The 20,441-nt window shown below is 35.9% G+C and overlaps 1 protein-coding gene across 2 annotated transcripts in view; it reads left to right on the forward strand.

Moving 5' to 3' along the window:
- Positions 1-20,441, forward strand: part of ACAP2 (ArfGAP with coiled-coil, ankyrin repeat and PH domains 2) — a 64,051-nt gene that overhangs the window by 31,797 nt on the left and 11,813 nt on the right. Inside the window, exons 10-18 of one of the 2 annotated variants that reach the window (XM_084291712.1) lie at positions 6,134-6,246; positions 10,062-10,082; positions 13,265-13,316; positions 14,708-14,808; positions 15,996-16,101; positions 16,519-16,727; positions 16,944-17,013; positions 17,964-18,058; positions 19,507-19,694. In XM_084291712.1, the coding sequence (XP_084147838.1) occupies positions 6,134-6,246; positions 10,062-10,082; positions 13,265-13,316; positions 14,708-14,808; positions 15,996-16,101; positions 16,519-16,727; positions 16,944-17,013; positions 17,964-18,058; positions 19,507-19,694 (955 nt within the window). The remainder of the gene's footprint in view (positions 1-6,133; positions 6,247-10,061; positions 10,083-13,264; positions 13,317-14,707; positions 14,809-15,995; positions 16,102-16,518; positions 16,728-16,943; positions 17,014-17,963; positions 18,059-19,506; positions 19,695-20,441) is intronic. The other variant, XM_084291713.1, reaches the window with a different exon arrangement.

The following is a 20,441-nucleotide window of genomic DNA, read 5'->3' on the forward strand; positions in this document are numbered from 1 at the left end:
CAGATGATTAGACTTGCACATTATTAAGCATGGGGTGGGATTGCAGATCATCATTTTTATATTGCAGAACAGGGTATTATGTTCATTTCTGACTGAAACGTAAATATAGCGGTAGATTTATATGAGGATCCCTAAACATTTCATTAGAACTCTTGAATCCAAGATAGGATTGGAATTAGTATAGTTGTACAAGTTGCTATCTTTTCCTCCTGTATACCTGTAGAAGAGATGTATATACACGCTGCACAGTCCTACAGTCTGATGTATCACTTTCTACCCGGATGGTGCCAAATGAATATAGCACTTCGTAGAGTATGGCAGCAGTTATTGCTTAAAAAGAGGCAAAGTAAACTTTTGTAATGGCTGTCCAATGTATGGTCTTCAACTCTACGCTAATATGAAAGTGATAACATTAAGTTGCTGTTTTGGACACATTTGTATGTACAATACTTCTTATTTTTTGCTTATTGAGAAAAATGTAGATAATTCACGTTGTGGGGGGAATAACTTCTATTGTTTGGATGTTTCATAAGCTCTAGATAAGTATTGATTTTGCAGGTATAATGCTAGAAGTTAAAAATATTTCCACTGAACTCTCCGGTAGTGAGCTAAAACTGCAGGTACTTTTGAAAGGGATTAGATACCAGTTTGAAGGTAATGGAATGCTTCTTACTCTCATTCAAATACATTCTGTATCTATTCAGGTGTCATACTTAAATAAATAAATCTAATGTAATTGAAGTCTGAATAAATTCAGGAATGAAAACATGCTAAGATTTCAATTCAGGCATCATTAGTAGGAATCAATATGAAGGGGGAATGGGAATGAACTCAGGTTAATGTTTGTTCAAATTTGAAATTGTTTGGGCTCAACAGGGCTACTTGGAGTGGGCAGTAGGTGGGGGGGTTGCTGTTAGAGCTCTAACAGCAGTACCTGGTGAAAGAAGTTAGTTGTGGGCAATTATGTTTAATTGGCTGTAGAAGTAATAAGTTATTACCACGAATTATGGTCATTGCTGTTGCCAATGATGTTCACTTTTTTTTCTTCAAATGCTGCTTAAGGCTGCTTTACAGGTAAACTGTTTCTAATAGTATTAATAGCTACTGAAACTTCTACACTTCGTGAGATTTGATAAGGTGTATCTGGTGTGTGTGTGTATGCATAAAAATTCTCTTGGTTTCTTGTACAAACAGCAATCATAATGAGATCATTGATTTATTCTGTATTTTAACTGAATGACTATTTTATGCTGTTGCAAAAATATAATCAGCAGATTCAGATTGTATTGTATGTTGTCTCTACTAAATGTTGTCTCTTGTCCATGTCAGTCAAGTTACTAATGTGTTTTGTGACGTTAATGCCTAGAATACAGCTAGGCTTTGGAGGGCATGCTTATTGGAAATTCCTCTCAGCGCTCCTCCAAATGTATATATTTTTTTATTTCGTTTGTTATTCAAACCATACTGTCTGGTTGTTTTTTGTCTCTTCCTACTTGCTTTTCCCAGCCTTGCCACCAAGTTCAGAATCTTGAACTGCTGTAGACCTTGGATCTTGTTGTTTACAACATTTTGTCATCCAGTCAGCCTGACCAGGATGGCAGATTTGTTTTTTGTTTTCTTCTCATGCTTTTTCATGTTTCTTTCTACTGGCTGCCCCTTAAGCATATGTACCCAAATCTTCCAGTGCCAAATCCTTACATGTTTTATAGCTACTGAAACTTATGCTTCTTGAGTTGAATATTCCATGAAGTATTTATGCTTTTAATATACTGAAGTTTTAATCTGATGCTTCAGAATGATGCCTTTTCTTCATTGTGTGGATAAAGAGCAGTTCCTTTTCTGAAATCCATAGGTAAGTGCCCATGTGCACACACCTACCCACCCACTACCTGTGTTTGCATATATGTGCATATGCATGCAGAATAATTGCACTAATTAAATAACCCATCACACTTTTCTTTATAATCATCATCCTTTTTAATTAGACTGTTAGAGTGGCTAATGTAAAAGTCATGGAAGGGTTTGGTCACCACTATTACTTTGTTTTCTCGTTGAAGATAATTGGTGTCTGATTTCTGTTTTAACTCTTGTGCTCTATTTACTCAGCAACTGTGCAAGATTTTTTTTAGTGTAAGAAACACTCTTTTTCTTTTCCTTGTTTTTCTGAAGCAACACATAGTATGGATTAATCTAGAAATGTTCTTGTTATAGGAATCTTTACCTTGTGTTTCATGATGAGTTTGTTGCAGCCTGTTACTTGAGTAACGTTGAATTACGAAATAATTGTAAAAGTGCTTATAAGCAGCATTATGGCTTTTTTGTTTTGTGATAGAGCTAATATTTTTTTCAATAAACAGGAAAATAATGCAGGAAAAATGTTTGCTTGGAACTTGAAGTTGTTTTTGTTGTATTCAAATAACTATAATTTAAAAAACAAAACCCCTGTTTCTGAAAGACTGTTCAGGAAACAGCTGTAGTAAGAATGATTCAAAAGCTTTTTACATCTGGAGTAAACAAGGTAATAGGAAACCAGATGCTACCACAGTCATAAAGCAAGCATAAACCCAAACTGCTGTTGAGAAATAATGCTGACAAATTCTTGTCACAAAAATAGACATGTGCCAGTATTTCAAGGAACTTGTATGTTCAGTGATGACCTTGACTTTTTGCACTTTGTCTTAGACTGTAAACTGTGACTTGTGTGTTGTTGTTTTGAGCTCTTCCTCAAGGCGCTTTCAACTTCAGCTTAACCAACTCCTCTTCCAGTTTACTTATCCTATGGGATGGGAATGGAATTTAAGCTGGGCTTTGCACAGTGAATGTCTTCTGTTGTGCTACGTACAGCTGGAGTAACGTTTCAGATTGTTCTTTTCTTTGGTGTTCATTCTCTACCCTTTACTGCTTTTTATATTCTGCTTCTTTAAAGAAAAATAACATCTTTGAATAAAAATTTCAAGAAGAATGCTGATACGCTCCCTGCGATTTACTTATCAAATAGCTTGAGTGGCTTTTCTGACATAGAAGTATTCTTCATACTGGAAGTGAATCTGCCCCTGAAAAGCAGGTTTTGTGATGTTTTGGTCACAAGAAAATTAGTAGAGAAACAAAAAGCATGTAAGCTTTTGACTTGGTGTATGTGCTAAATTGGTAAGTTTGTACAGAAATGTTTGTTCACTGAAAGCTCTTGAGACTACTGTGACCTACAGCTTAATAGCAAATGTGGATTTTTTCTATTGCCATCTGATTTCCTATTCCTCGTGGATATTGTTTAAAAGAAAAAAAGAAGGCATAAAAACACCCAGTATATTTCACTTGTATAATTCCCTTCTGCATGTTTCTCTTCCAGTAGTTGGCCAACCTTGAAAAATTAATCAGAACAGAAGCCATAGGTGTTGATTCCTTCAAATCTGAATGAAATGTGTAATATTTCACTACAGTATAGCTTCCATACTAATTTAATTTCTTTAGCTAATTAGGTGAAGCATACTGTAGTTCTAACTGACTCCTAATTAGCAAATAAATGATATTTAAAACTCAGCCTTTATCAGCTGTGTGTTTGCTTAAAGAATATAAAATTCTGAGTCACTTAAAGTGACTGGTTTCATTAACATGTGATTCTCTTATGTGGGATACTGGAAAGATAAGGATGTATTTCTCTCCGGCCCTGATTATTTTTTGTGATTCATTAAACTTTTCCATGAGCCAAGATAAAAATAAATTAAATGTGACTGCTTTTCCCTGTTCTTTAATTATGAAATAAGAGACTGTAAGATGAGACACAGCTTATCTAGTTCCTTTTTCTGCTTTAATCCCTTTAATTGTAATGAAGTTCATTTCTATTCTTTTTTTCCTGACTACAACCTTCAGTGAAGCTTTATGGATGAAGCTTATGAAAGCTTTAACAATCCCTCTGCCCCCCCATCTGGTAGTCTGTGCGTAGTTAGGAAAATATCAAACTTCTGTCTAAATACTGTTATGTCTTTATCTGCTCTGTAAAAGTGCAAATCATTCAGGAGAGCAATTAAAAATAAAAACTAAATGCACTTCATGAATTAGGTTTACTAGTTTGGACTCCTTAGACTGAGAGGGTAGCGAGATAAATGATCCAAAGGAGTTTTCCTGTTCTACTTGTAAGTGTCTTCAAAGCTTAAAGGAGCTTCATTGGAAAAGACCATTGCATGTTCTGCAGAAGTTTTCCGAACATGAAGGAAAATGTGATTACGTGGTAGTTTGGATAGAAAAGACTAAGGGAGTGTATATTGCCTTACACTAGGCGAGGAATTGCAGGCAACACTGAGGCAGGAAAGATGCAAATCTTTAGCAGGTTTCATTATGTTTGGGAGCTGGTAAGTTCATTTCTGATTTGGGGGTTCAGGAGAGAGTTGACACCAGCATGTAAAAGAAATCTGTGCTTTTGGAGGGAGGGGGTTCTTCTGTTCTTCTTATTTGGCATATAAGAGAAAAAAAGAAAGGACTATGAACAGTTTGAGAATGTTTGTGTATATTATAAGTTGTGTAATACTATGTTAAAATTGTACTGTGACATTTGGCTTTGTGATTATAATTGCCATACATTTTACTACTTAGTCTAGTCAACCTTTGCTGGACATGGTAGCTTTCTAAAAATTGTAAAACTGTTACTAGCAGTTATTTGTTACTAGATTAAAAACAAACATTGCTTTTACTAGTTCTAGCTTCACACTCTTGTTGCAGATTGTGAAGAAGAAAACTTAACTAGGTGGTTGTCATCTCTGCCAGCACCTTGATTTACTTTAATTTAGGGATAACAAATAAATACAATGCTGTCCAAGTTACTTGTCTCCAGATTTCTGATCTGGCTTACTTGTCATGATGACAGAGCTTAAGAAAATGCTACAAGGCTGGCTGTATACAGTCCTCAGCACCAGGCTGCAGTTCATTTTAAATTTTGGCTCAATGCCCATTGCCACTTTTCTTCTACCTTATTCTTCTTTTTCTTTGAAATATCCACAAGATGGTTTGCCAAAGAGGTCACAAATACCTGAGCAAGAAATATTCCTTGTGTCAGATGGCTGGATTCTGGCTCAGCAAATTCAGTCTTAATGAAAGCAAGTCTGAATATGTGGACGGCAGGGTGGAGTTAGAAATTGCTGGTGTCTTTTTCTTTCATCTGCTACAGAGATAAGTTTTGGAGATGTTTGTTTAAATCCCAAATCTAAAGGACAGTAAATACACTGGTAGCATTGTCTGTCTGTTGTTGGCAGTGCTCCTCCACTTAAAGTTGGTGGGTTTTGTTCTCTGAATCTTTGACTCAGATGCTTTTATATATTTTTTTTTCTCTGGAACGTAAAAAGGTTCTGTTGGACTTCATAGTCTCATACTATCTAGTGAAGACCATGTTAAGACTTGGTAGTCTTCAAATACTCAGTGAATGTGAAGAACCACGAATTCTTCTCCCATTATTAAATTCCATTTGTGTGGAACTTGAGGGAGATATTGGAGGTTTAATATATTTGAATGCCTACTTAATGCCTGTCCAGATGGGAATGAGATGACTTGGACCTCTGAAAAACTAGAGAAATCCCACTCATAGTACTTATGCAAAGCTCAGGAAAGATACAAAGACAAGGGCTTTTAATATACGTGATAATTACCTACAAAGTGCTCCTCTTAGAATTTCAGTAGCTGTCAGCATTTGTTATGTATTAACAATAAATGCTGGGTACTAATCAAATGATAACACTTTATATGGTCATGTTTTTTTAACCTTAACATTTCCTAGAAGCTAAATTGTGTGAAAGATTAAACTCATTCTCTAGGGTTTAGATAAGTGTGCGCCTCTTTGAAATGCAACTTCTCTGATTCAGAGACAGTCCTTGTCTTCCTTTTGTTCTCGTCTAATCTTTGAGAAAACAGTAAAATAAATAATGCAATCTTGCAATTCCTGGTCTCAAAATAAAAATTATCTCCTGCATCTGATCTCCTAAAAATACTTTTTAAAGAAGTGTTGGGGCTGAGAGTCATAGCATGACTAGTGAATGTTGCAAGGGAAAGATTATTGTTAAGTACTGTTTTTGACATTAATGTGGCCAATACTTGATCTTTTTAATTGAAACTACAATCTGTTTTTTCTTGTCTTGTTCCTTTGTACTAGGATTACTCCGGTGATGATACCAAACTAGAATATAATGTAGATGCAGCCAATGGTATTGTTATGGAAGGCTATCTATTTAAGCGAGCCAGCAATGCCTTCAAGACTTGGAACAGGTAATTACTCAGAACCTCTATTTATTGGCTTCGTAAGGTGCTGCTTGTTAAGTTGAATTCTGGCCTTACTTATAACCTGTGCAACCCACTGATTCCAGTTTCAACAGTACCTTTGGACTGCTCTGTGAATTGATGCAGAGAAGGCACTTCGTGGTTGTTTCTCTTTATTGTCTGTCCTAGTTGTTTGCAAGCCTTTTTCAGGAGCGTACTGAAGTCCTGAGTATAGTAGGCTTGCTTTATCGTGCACAGTCTGGCTTTGTGATGGTATTTTGGCTTTACTTTCGTGTTGAAACAGAGTAATTCTTATGATTGTATACAATATGCTGTGTAAATGTGTATGCTGGGAAAATAAGCGTTAGGTGACAATGTAAAATGAAGTTGTATGGCTATTGTAAGCAGGGAAATGTAGTGAAGGATTGAAATACTGTGACTTTTCCTGAAAGCATGAAACCGTTTTCCTTTACAATTCCTGTGCTGTGCAGTGACTTCTACTGAATAGTTTTCATGGTCCTGTTGGGAATTCAAAATATACTGTTACTCTTGTCTCTTTAACAATGTTTGTTTTACTATTGGTTAAATGTTTTCCTTACTGAACAGGATTTCTTTTGCATTTCTAATGGTGTATGCTTTTTATCAAGGAAATGTTAAATATTCTGGAGCATTTACAATATAGTTGGGTACAGTCCTTGAATTTCAAAGTTAGTTTGTCTTGATATAGAGCTTGTCTTATACTCCACATTTTTTGCAGCAGTGTATCTGTTTTACTGTTTTCCATGTTTCCAAGGCCAGAATCTGTATTCAGATAAGTGGTCCCTTCCAACCTCAATTCCAGTTCAATAATTCTGTGACCATCTTGGAACAGCACCAGTCCATAGCAAGTCGGGGTTGTTTCACCTATATCCTTGGACTGATGTAAGGGCTGCTGCTGTTGGTAAGGCAGTACTTACTAGCAAGCAGCATGCAGCTCCTCTGAGGGGTTTTGCTTTGGACTACCTCTAGTCCGCTCTGGTGGTATGATTGTCTGTAATGGTAATGATCCTTCTGGGTTGGTTTTGAGTGCGTTTGGAGTTCTGTGAGGCATCAAAGAATGGTGAAGGGAGAAACCTTGTAGATCTGATTGAAGAGCACTTGCCTGGTCAGAAGTAAAGTGTTAGTGTAAGCACACTTTGAGAAAACCCTGCAGTAGCAGGGCAGGAGGCAGGCCTTCACTGAATATTCGGCAGGCTCAGAGTCCTTTTTGCAAGGTGTTTTGCGGGGTTGACTGCAGCCTCTTGATATGTGACCGAAGACAAAACTCTAACTTGCTTTGGGTTCTTCTGTGTATTATCAAGGCTTTGCTCTCTGGGGAGGTAACAGAAGGAAGCAGGACAGCAGTGTTGGAAGGTAGCTGAGAATTCTGTCGACATGGCTTCATACCTGTTATTACTGTAACTGTATCATTCTTTAAGACGATTGGGTATAGGCTTTGATTAAAACCAATTTGTCTATTGAAAATTTAATATGGGCACAAAGGAAGTCATAATTAAATCAAGATATCCTGAAGGAAGGTCATAGTGTAAGTTTACGTGTTTCAACGTACTCAATCAAAACATTCAAACAAGAAGTCATTTCAGAGAGCCAAGGTAAACAGCTCAGTAATGACTCAGAGCCAGCCTACTTCTCACAGACAGTTAATACTTGCTGGGGTTGTGGTTTAACCCCATCAGGCACCAAGCACCACACAGCTGCTCACTTGCTCTTCCCAGGTGGGATTGGGGAGACAATCAGAAACAACTGAAAACATCTGTGCTGTCACTGCTATTTTCATAAAAAACCCAAATGCAGCATCACACAAGCCTCTACAAAGAAAAATGACTGTATCCCCCAACAAAGCTATGAGAGCTTGTATTTTTTTCTATTTCTCACAAGACTGACAAACTAATTTATTTCATTGTGATAGGCTAGATGGATGTGTCAGAATTAAGCAGTGGACAAGCCATCTACATCCATGGTTTAAAAAATGAATGAATCATTTTAATTTTGTACTTCTTATAATTACAAACCATTACTAATTGTGAAACTTATTACTATTATATTAAATCAAATAAGTGACCTTAATGAAGACAACTGTTATCTGAATCTAGCTTCGTTTTTCACATTTTATTGAAACCAGAAGTTTTTTTAACCTATTTTTATTTCTGAGTCATTTGTAATTGCTTGCTACGTTGTAGGCACTGAAGTGGTCATTGCCTCTTTCCACTGCCTGTTTCCCCTGATGGAATGCTTTACTTCATAGTACTGCAGTTTCACCTGCGTGGAGATAATACTGGCTGAAGTTTGACATAGAGCAGAGGCTAGAGTGTACTTCCAGCCAAAGGAAGGACTGTCACTGCTTTAAGCTGTACTGTGCATGAGAACGTGCAGTGAAATACCAACGGAGGAAACATTTAGAGAATGATGTATTTTATATGACGAATTCAGAGCTGAAATCTGAGGCCCCTGATATAGACAAGATACTTGCCTAGTGTTCTGGTCAGGTAGGTAGCTTGCTTCTTCATTATATGCCCATCTTTGAGGGGAAAGTGAGGGATGTAAAATAAATCAGCTGAAACAAAACTAGAATAATTCATCTAGAAAGAAAAACAGGAGTTTCCTGATATTCCGAACCAATGCTGATGGCACTCATCTTCTTGCTAACTGCTGATGGCAGTGCCAGTTACAATACAGTACTTTCTCTCTTCTCTCTGTTGGTATTTTGATCGTTCTAGGCCTTTCAAAATACACCTTTACAACAAAATTAGGAAAAGGTATGAAAAATCATTACATTTTTTCACCATTACTGCATAATTGCCAGCATTAAAAACATGAGAAAAGGAAGTGGTGCAATGAGTTCTGCCTGGCTTGGATATGTCATTATGGTTTTAGATAGCGTGATGCTTCTCTGTGCATGTCTTGGTATGGGAATCCATGGACACTGTAGAGGATTTTAATGGGAAAAGTACAATTGCTGTGGAGAGAAAAGCTTGAAACCAGATAATACAGACCTTTGAAGAAGGACAGAGCTGTTCTAATATATCAAAACTTGTTTCCAGTCTAAATTAATTTCTTGCTAGGATGATGTAGGGTTTGTTTGTTTGTTTATTTGTTTTTCGGACAGTTGTTAGCTTGGTTCACTTGTCCAAAGACTTCAATTAATTTGGATGTTTGTGTCAAGTTTCCTAGCCTCAGGATAGTTCGATACACCGCTGGGTTAAGAAACAAATGGTTTGTGGGGAGGTTACCAAGTAAACCATGAGAGCTAATTGTCATTTGATGTTGCTTTGTATTGAAAGAGGTGGAGATTTTAGAACCCTTTTATACTGTAAATGTAACATGTAAGTTTGTATTTCAGATAAGATGTTTTAGTGGAAAGAAAATTAAATCTTTATTAAAGTCTTTACTGCAAAGTCTCACAGCAGCTGTTATGGAGACATTTTTGGTTGTATATTTCTCTGTTGAAATGACATCTTGTATGCATTTTTTTCTGGATGTATGAGAAAACGAAATCAGTTGAATTTATTATGGAACAATAGGTTTAAAAAAATACTTTTGGTTCTTAGGAATTCGGATTAAAAAAAAGTGTGTGTGAATAAATGTATGTGTGGGTAGAGAGCCTTTACCAAACACTGGTGTGTTCTGCATAGTTTTTGGGTTGGTGCATTAGATGTTTTCCTTTTTAATTCTGCTGTATTTTCAGATCATGCTAATTCTTTGCTTATTTTGCTCATTTTGCATTTTTCATTCCTCTTCCTCCTTTCCCTTATGTTTTAATCCTCCCCCATTTTTTCACATGACAGGAAAAAGCCAGATCACATCAGGTACCAACCAGCTTCTTTTATACCTTCCCAATGTTTCTTTGGCACGCAAAAGCTCTAAATTAACCCTGCATTTAATTTTGATTACTTGCAATGGATGTGAAGTGGCTCAGTCTAAGAAAATAACAGAAGGATTCTGCCTGGGACACCAATACACCTGCTGCTCAATGCTTTCAAAAGAATTAGTAAGGTTGAGCTGGTTTTAGCTAAAAAGGAATTAAAGCAAAGTTTACGCACTCAAACTTCTGAGCATATGAGATCAGTGTCTTGACTTTTTGTTTCCTTTGTACATTGGTGGGATTTTTCTCACCAACTGCATTGGAAATAGAAATGTAACTTTTAAATGTTGTGCGTTCTTAATCGCTGCTTTATTTGTATACTTATGGCTGTGAAGAAAATGTTTACTGATTTTTCAAAAGGAAAACGTGGTTCAATTATTATATCAAATTCAAATAAATATTTTTGTTATTACTTCTCTCAGTTCTCAGAAATTTGAAATGCTTTTTAATGAATATTTAACCAACCCTTTTTTAAATTGTTAGTGTAAATGACAGAAAACGTAGTTTCTAAACCCAAACAACTGTATATAAGTACTGCTATAAACTCAGTGGGGCAGTGCAAATTACTTTAAGATTTCCCAGTGTGTTTTCTTTCACCATGCTTCTCTCCTATTTTGACAGAATGTCACATTTAAGGAAACTTTAATAACTTTTAGTATTATACCATGTGTGCTGCCTAAAGATGCACGAACACCAAATCCTAGCACAGGCCATGGCTATAGTATACCCCACAGCAGCACCTCCAGTACCTGTGTTATGGCTCAAAGGTTTCCTGCCTGTTACTGCTGCGAGCTCCAAGTGCTCTGTTTTGTACAGTAAAGTTTATGAACTATTCTAAATTTAGAAAATATCAAGTTTTTGGCCTGAATGAAATTGCTGTGGTGCTGACATTTTGGAAGGAAGGCGCCACTTCATTTTTTTTAAAGAGTACAATAAAGTGTATTAGCTTTATTTTCCATTGAAGTCTACTTCAAAATTGAGAGATATAAATTATGCTGTGCTCTAACTTATTTATCATGTTCAGTAAAAATTTCTTTAAAAAAAAAGAAAAAAGAAACAAAAGTCAAGAAGTGACACACATACAGCAATGCTTTTTGACAGAACTTGGCAACTTTTCTTAAACAGATTCCATTTCTCTAATGGAGGTGGGGAAAAAAGGGGCCTGGAATATTTTGAAAACTTCTAGACTAGGCTTTAAAGATGACACAAACTTGTACAATTTGTTGTGCTTGTTTATATCTGGTATGAAAATGGAGCTGATTTTTACTTTAGTAATTTGCTAAACATTTGGCTTTAGAACAACTGAAGTATGACATTAATGAAGTAAATCACGCTAATCTCAGTTTCAGAGATAAGCTCCATTGCATGTTATCTTGGGCCAAGGCTGCCTTTTTTTTTTTTTTTTCTCTCCATTGTAACTTAGGCACTGCTTTTCATGTTTTTATTTTTTCATGTTCTTATCTTTGGTATTAAGTTTCCATAAAATAAAAACCAAATGCCTGGTTTATTTTCCTTTTCCAGTCTGCTTTTTTTTTTTGTTGTTGGGTTCCCTACTTAAATCTTGGCAATTACCCACCTTATCTTGTATTAGAGGCTTAATTACTATATATGTTTTTTAAATAGATGGTAGAAAGGATACCTTTTAAATAGCAGTGACCAAAACTACTGTTGTTAATCAACTGAGTTGTTTTTGCATAATTCTGCTCAATTATTTTAATCCAAAAAGATTACAGCTATTTTGACATAAATCCAGTATTGAAAGAAGACTCTGTTGTTACTTTTAAATGAAATATATCTGCACAACATTTTAAAAGAATACCTGTTAAAAGGTAGAATCTCATCTGTCTACTACGTACTAACTTTCCTAACAAATACTAGGTTTTCTGATTTGAATCTAACTTTTGTAATTTCTTTCCCTTTGTATTTTCTTAACAATGTGCAATGTGTGTGCTTCTTTTCATGGATGGCTTGTGGTGATTGAATAATTATACGGAGCCCTCTTGTTACTAATTTTAGTGACCTGCAGCTTGATATTCACCAGTTTGTACTGCACCATATCTCGTTCTCAGCGGTGTTTTGTGTACTGTTGCCACTCAAACGAATTGGCAGTGCAGGAGAAAAAGCAATTTGCAGTACAAATGGGAAATTTGAGGTAACTGAGCCATTATGTTATGGTAAACAAAGGCTCATGTTCTAAGCTTGAGGAAAATAAATATGCGCCAATCTCACCACAGGACTGAATTACTTTTTGCATTCCTGTATTTTTTGTCAGTTCAAAACGAGTGACTGATGAGCTTCTATTTTGCACATCCCCAGAAAAGCTAGAAGGGGATGGTTGTATTTGCTTTTTTAAACCTTTCTGTGCTCTGATTAAAAGCAGTTGTTCTGGGTCTGAGATGGTCAGAATTTTTCCGAAAAAATGAATGGTTTTTCTGTTCTCTTTCAATTGCATCCTATCTGAACAGGAGTTTGACAAGGGATGATACAGTTCAGAGGATTTTTTCCTCAAGTGTTATCTTCTGGATTTTATAAGATGCCTTAATGTTTTTAATAGTTTCCTATAAACCAAAGGCTTAACTTAAGATCCTACTTAAAAGGTTCCATTGTTGTTTTATGTTTATATGCATTTTTTTATCTAAAATTTTAAGAAATGCCAGACAGAGAGAAACTTGCATGGAATAGTAACAGTGTAGTTTTTTTCTAATGCCTTGGTAAGTTATTTCTTCTACTGAAAATATTTAAGGAGTGAGTAGTTTGCATAGTTTCTTATTTAAACCATCTGAATTTGTATTATTAAAACACTTAAAATTGTAGCTTGCTGCTAAAATACAGAAGTAAATGTTCTTTGAAATGAAGGTGTTGTGTATGATAGCTTTACTAATGTTGCCATAACACGAATGTATTTGTTTAGGACTTGAATTATTTGAATCCTTGCTTCCTGTTCTGTTTTGTCTCTGCTCTCCTTCTTTCATTAGTCTCATGAAATACTTGTCAAAACTGAGTGGCGTTACTTCTGTGAATTCTTTTTTTTCTTACAGTCTCTAAGTAGACTGTATGCTAGCATATTTCAGTCAATTAAGTGTGAAACCAGTTACATATTGTTTGGATGTCTTTTTATTCTAATAGGCGCTGGTTCTCAATACAAAATAACCAACTTGTGTACCAGAAGAAATTTAAGGTATGTATCAAAATTTGTCTCTAGATAGTTTGGTGTGGGTGATGGTATTTCTGACATGGGGAAGCTAAAACAGTGCTAGCAGGGACGACCTGTATGGTCTTGAACAACCTTTATTTTCAAAATTAATTTCTTTCTTTGTAAAATGAGATTAACACCTGGATTTACAGATTTTCAGACTCTCGCACAGGTATTTGTAATCATATACTTCATTTAATGCATTTTTGTTACCTTGTTACAGAGAAGACTTAACCAAGAGACTTGGAAGTTGTTGGTCCCAAAAGGCTTGTACACACTTGCTGGCAGACTAAATGCTCCGTGCTGTCCTCTGGGCTGTTCTGTTCGAGTCCTTAAGGACTTGCTCTCTCCAGTTACTAGTCTTTCATATCCAATTTTGTTCTTGGAGAGAGAGGAAAATAAAAAGACATAACTGTTTTGTAACACATATTTTTATGGATGCTACATACGTGCCTCTAATACTAAACACATCAGGCAATTCAGCAGTTGATGTCTGTCTGCCTTTTTGCCAGTGGCAAAGTACAATTGTTACCACTGCTGCTGTATACAGCAGCAAGAGCAGCTCTGCCCAATCCTAAAACCAGCTTTTTCAATCAACCTTTGGGCCCATGTCCCTTTGATTTACTGTTCTAGAATCAATTTGTTGCCACAAGGCTGTAACTGTCCTTGATGTTTAGAAAAAGAAAAAAAAACTAGCAGAGAACTGGGTGCAGAAGAAGAAGAAAAACAAAAAACCTTCATGGTGATTCAGCGTTACCAGATCAGGTTCAGAGCCTGTTATCTGATGCTCTCAGATCAGGAAATGAGATCTTTGTTTTTGTGGTTGACAAGGAAACAAATGGTTGAATTTGTGTTAGCACGTTTTAGGCAGTTTGTGTTTATAATTTCCAATTACATTTTGATATGTTTTTATATTACAAAAGGAACCTTTAAAATGCCATTAGCTTAGAATAGATGTCTTCTGATTTGAATCAAACTTTCAAAACCACTGCATCCCAGCTTCTGTATTTGTACCTGGTACTGAGAACAGCTTCTTTTGGTGTAACCTTTCTGATTTCTTTCTAAGTTATGTCCTGAGAAGAGAAACAATTACCTTTGAGCTCCTTTGAATGTTGTTGTTTAAGGTGTTGATTATTTGGTAATTAGATTGCAGATCAAAAGGCATCATCTGAACTTTCACAAAATATAACCAAGCATGAGAATTGAAGTAAATATTTATTGACAAGTATGTCTAATACCATTTATTTAAAAAAAAAAAAAATCCACGGGAAAAAAATCCGTAAAGCAAGAAAGTAAAATGAAATGAGAAGTAATTTGAGAGTATTAGCAACTGTTTTGTTCATCTGTGATGCCTTTATTTTCTCTTTTTCTCTTAGGATAATCCCACAGTAGTTGTTGAAGACTTGCGGCTTTGTACGGTTAAACACTGTGAAGACATAGAAAGACGTTTCTGTTTTGAGGTGGTTTCTCCAACAAAGTAAGGAGAAGTGGTGCAGCACTTGTTTACTTAAAAAATGAATAAATGAAATTACACTTGGTTGCTGTGAAACACAAGATGAATATGTCTCTTGGGACAAACAGGGCAAATATCTGAACAATTCTGTTCTCTGAAACTTTGGCTAAGAGTAACTGGTGCTGTGAGAAGTATTCCTAGTATTTAGTTTACTTTTGATATTAAAATAAACATGCGTTCTTGTGCTTTATGTATAAATGGCTTGTGGTCATGGAGCTCTTGTGGCTAAGTGGTAGAAAATGTGTAGTTCTACTCCACACAAGTAGGGTGGCTGGTAGTGTAGACAATAGTTCGGTTTCTCTAAATTTCTAATCAAGATAATGAAAAACAAACACAGAATGAGTTGTAGAGTCAGCAACATTAAATTACATTTCAGAATGCACTAAATGAAACTACCAAATACGAATATTTTGGGGTTCTGGCAACACGGTGCATTAGTTGTATTTTGGGTAAGTATGGCAGTTCCTGCTGCAGTCAGGGCAAGATTTTTTTTTTTTTCATTAACAGTTTGAGTGTGGTCATATTTAAGTTTTTGATGCTGAGTCAAACTTATTTTAGGTTCTGGTGTATCTATACTTCCCAATCCTTATTTTTCTCCTCTTAGTAGACAGCTGTCCTAATGCTTGCATCCTTGCCTGTGGTTCATTAATATGTATTTTGCTCCTGCTTGCCTCTTGTTTTTCAGCCCATAAGTGTTGGAACAGCTGTACACTTCATGATTTGTTTCCTTTGGCTGTTAGTGTCAAAAGTAGTTGTAAGAGAGTTTCAAAATCATTTTATTTTGGTGAATGAACCGTGTTTACCAGGGCTGATAGCTGCATCTTGTGTAGGTAGTCATGGAGGTAAATTGTATGTGAGGATATAAACATGAAAAATTTGGAATTAATAAAAAAGGGAATAGCAAGTTAAGCTGTTCTCTGGGTTACTTGAAGAGTCATATATTTTAGTATTACCTATAAATAGTTTTGAGACAATAAATTTGTGGTCAGCTGCATTGTTACATGAAAAGAAATGGATACTAAGCAATGCATACTAAATAGTGTACTTGTGCTGACAGCAAGAGACTTTGACGTGAGTCTGAATTATATTGAACAGTGTGTTTATTGCTGCTTGCTCAGTCTGACTCTGATTGCATATGTGATTCTTCACAGAAGCTGCATGCTTCAGGCTGACTCAGAAAAGCTGCGGCAGGCATGGATTAAGGCAGTTCAGACCAGTATTGCTACAGCATACAGAGAGAAAGGGGATGAATCTGAGGTGAGTTTAAAAATCAAGCATTTCTTTTTGAATTTTGAGAATTAAAAATAGAGAGAACATTTTTTTTTTTATGAGAACTAAAAAAAAAAAAATCCATTTGCTATCTCTTTCAGTGTAAATGCAATGAAACTTTGTCAGTAATTGTCTGATTTATCTTTCACTCCATCTTTCTAATGGTACTTCGGCCTGTATGTTTTGATGATTTTTTTTGTAGCGGGATCAAAATTTATAGGATTATTGGATGCCGTTATACTTAGTTCTGTATTTCTTCAAAAAAGGTTAAGAATTTCTTTTCAATTCTGTGGCTTTCTTTGGCTTTAAATGCAGAAGCTTCTCTACGATTCTAGTGCACAGCCAGGATCAGCATTTGTAGGATCTCTTTCTTAAATTTTGTCTTTTATTTTGTTTCTTTTTTAGAAACAGGAAAAGAAACCATCCCCTTCTACTGGAAGCTTAGAAACTGGCAGCGAGACAAAAGAGAAATTGTTAAAGGGAGAAAGTGCTCTACAGCGAGTTCAGTGTATTCCTGGTAATGCTGCCTGCTGTGACTGTGGTTTGGCAGATCCTCGCTGGGCCAGTATCAACCTAGGAATCACGCTTTGTATTGAGTGCTCTGGGATACACAGGTTGGTTGGCTCTTCAGAAGTAAATCTGACTTACACATTGACTTAATTATGATGTGTTGTTGGCCTCTTAAAGTATATATTAAATGAAGATTAGAAACCCTTTTTGTAAACAGAGTGAAGGTAAAGGTAACTGGTTTTATTTGCATAAACCAATGGTAAAGCTATCCGAGGTAAGACATTGCATGCAGTTACTAGTTTGGTTTTTTTCCTCTTTAGGAGCCTAGGAGTCCACTTCTCAAAAGTAAGATCTTTAACACTGGATTCATGGGAACCTGAACTGCTAAAGGTATAATATTTTTTTGAAATGACAGTTTCTACTTAGATTGTTGTTCTACAGCCATGGCATCAGAATGTTCAATGCAGGAAAAACTTGCATTTGTAACCAGTGTATGTCTTGTACTTTTGAGTAGAAAATATTTATAGTGGTGTGTGTTTTGTTTGTTTGTTTTTATTGATACATTCTTATGCAGCCTGCAGTATTAGTAGTCATTTTTGATACGAACTTGCAAGCCAGAAAGCCTTCTGCTACTTTCAGGTTCACAAATACCCTTTGAATAGTAGTTTAGTTCATACTGGGAGGTGGGAGGAGGGAACCAAACCAAACCAAACAAAAATACACCCCACATCTTTTCCTGTTCATTTAAATAAAAGCTGAATATTTTACCTGCTATTAGAAGCAAGAAATCTCTTTGTTGCCATCAAAAAGTCAGTTTTCATGGGCTGAGCTCACCTAAAAGTAGTATCTGCAGAATGCTTTGTCTTTGATCATATAGATGTAACTGATCGTGGTACAGCAAAAATGTACATTAGACCAGTTGGAACAGAAATGAGGAAATCGTGTCTTGCCAGATGAGGATTGGGATAAGAATAACAGCAAAGCTGGTGGAAAAGAATCTCTTTGTTGATAAGGCCTGCAAATGTCATTCTAATTGCAGAAAAAAGGATTCTTCAATGACAGATTCATTTTCGTAATCCTCTCTCAGAAGGGAATAATACTTTACAATAATAACTATATTTTTGTTATCTTATTCTGAATTTGCTTCCTTTTATTCACTGATTGTTTCATTGTCATGAAATAAACCCATGCTTATTTTTGGAAGTGGACTTAGAAAACTCAGTGAAAACACTGAATTTCCCAACTCAGTGAGTTGGGAAAATAGGCTGAGTGAGGTAAAAACAACTTAATAAGTAGATAAAGCCTTTTGTAACTGTGTTTGAATTTATTTTGCTTCATAGCTTATGTGTGAATTGGGAAATGATGTCATAAATAGAATATATGAAGCAAAGTTGGAGAAAGTGGGAGTGAAGAAGCCACAACCTGGAAGCCAAAGGTAGTAACATACCTAGATTTCATTTGTTCATTATAGTCATAAATGACATTAAATTGAATGATTTGCATCATTATTTAATATAAATGCAAATGATTTTTTTCTTCTTAGTACCTGATCTATTATTTCTTCTTTTGTACCACTGTCTTTCTGGGATATACACCTTCTGTGGCTTTCAAATGCTGCATGATTATATTTGGGTCAATGCATTCCTCTAGTGATTAAAGGTTTTTGCTTGTATAAGCTAGCAGTCTGTTCTCACATTGCATCTGCCTCTTCCCATTCCAGTTTTATCATTCACCTGTCTGCTTCTCTAAAAGGGGCCTGCCTTTCTCCTCACGTGTTTTTGAGTCCACCCGACCTAGGGTCAGGTTAAGTTAAAGTTATCTTAATTTCCATTCTAGCTTCAGCTCTCCAGGCTCTGTAGATTTTGGTTGGTACCATTGCGACGCTTCTCCTCTTGGTTTACCTTGTATATCCCACTGCTTGTTTCACTTGTTGCTATCTATACTTCATTCTTAAGTTTGACTTTTGCTCCCTGATCCCTAGTATGCTCTTTTCTTTGTTCCTACATTGCACACAATCTATATTTTACAACAACCTTCTAATGACTATACACCTGTCCTCTGTTTCTGTTTGATGTTAATTTGTTTGAAGGTAGTTTCCTAACATTTTGTTCTATTCTAAAGGATAAGTCTTTTAAAACATTTTTATTAGCTTTCTAGTTCTGTGCTGCTTGCTGTCAGTTTCATGCTATAGAAAGCCATGATTTATAAAGTGCTAGCAATTTGGAGACAATGATAGCATTAATACTGTAGGAGATTTGATAGCTATTACTTCTAGTGGTAACTGTTTTTCAATGATTTCAGTAATAGTACTTTTATAACTGCTTTCTTCATTGTGTCAGAATTGGTGTGTGCCGTATGATGATAACCTTAGGTTTCAAGGAAAAATATCTCAGCATTCATTATGGTAGTTCAGCTGGTGGTTGTACCTACCTGGGGCTTTCATTACTGTTCTCTTATGCATTCTTGATGTTCCTTTAACAAATGTTTTTACAGAAGAATTTAAATATATGCTATATTCATTAGTTATTAAGGGATTAGTACTAATAGATAACATGTGGTGAATAACGTTTTTCTTCCACGTACTGCTTTCTAGAGTCTCTGCCTGAAAGAAAATGGACCTATATGAATATAACACTTTATTTTAACATTTAATTCTTAACTTTTCATAAGCTGCTTTTGTTTAAGGCTTACGCAAAATTTAATTAAGAATCCGGAGAGAGTGGGACAGTATGCCCTTCATCTTTCTGAAAATGTCATGTGTGTCCGATGCGCAGTGCCAGATTGCAGTTTGATTACTGGCTGTAGTGTGAAATGGATGTTCTTATAACATAGCTCATATTTTATTATTTTCCTTACTAACTCCTAACATTTTGTATATGACAGGCAGGAGAAAGAGGCGTACATCAAAGCAAAATATGTGGAAAGAAAGTTTGTAGAAAAGCAGCCTGTAGCAGCTGTATCTCCACTTGAGTCTGGAACAAAAGTTTTGCCTCCAAGTCAGGAAGAGAAAAGGCACAGTGCCCCTGAAAAATCTCTTTTGGCAGGGGAACAAGGTGTGGCATCCCCCAAAGGTATTTACACACTTCTCTCCTTAGCTATGTTATGCATGTTATCTTTAAAGTAATTCTTTGTATTTTGTATTTTCTGCCTCATGCAGAGAAATCAAATCCTTCTTTTAATGGGTCATATCCTAGTTCAGAAGTACAGGGAAGAAAATTGTTGAGCAATGTGCACTTCTGAGATGGGAAGAGTGTGTGGAGTGGGGGTTCTTACCATTCAGAAACATATTAACCACCTTCTTTCCTCCGTATTTCCATCCTTAATTTTTCCAATAACGTTCTTTCCTGCCCTATCCCTTCCTTACTGCCTGCTTTGTGCTTTGCTAACTTGCATGTCCCAGCGGTTGCTGTAATTAGCGACGAGGCGAGGCGGGAGTCTCTGTTCTGTCCTGATGAACTAGATTCACTCTTCTCCTACTTTGATACCTCTTCAAAACTACGTAGTAGTAAGTACTACAGCTATGGCATGTTCAGTGTTTGCACTAGTGACCCATTGTGTGTTGTGGCCATCTCCCTGCTTTTAATCCATTGTCTCCAGGCTACTGCATTGCTTTGTGTTTTCATGAAATAATTTAAGCTTTTTTACTTATCCTGATCTTCTAACTTTCTAATAATCCTTCACACTATTGTTGTAAATGTTATGGTTGAAGTATGTGACTTCAGATTTTTTTTTAAATTAATGAATGATTACTGGTCATTGGAGGGGAAAAAAATGGAGATGAATTCAGGACCAAGTATAAGAGCTTGCTTTATTGTCAT

The sequence above is a fragment of the Netta rufina genome (assembly GCF_964035555.1).
Source record: "Netta rufina genome assembly, chromosome: 9".
Classification (NCBI taxonomy): Eukaryota; Metazoa; Chordata; class Aves; order Anseriformes; family Anatidae; genus Netta; species Netta rufina.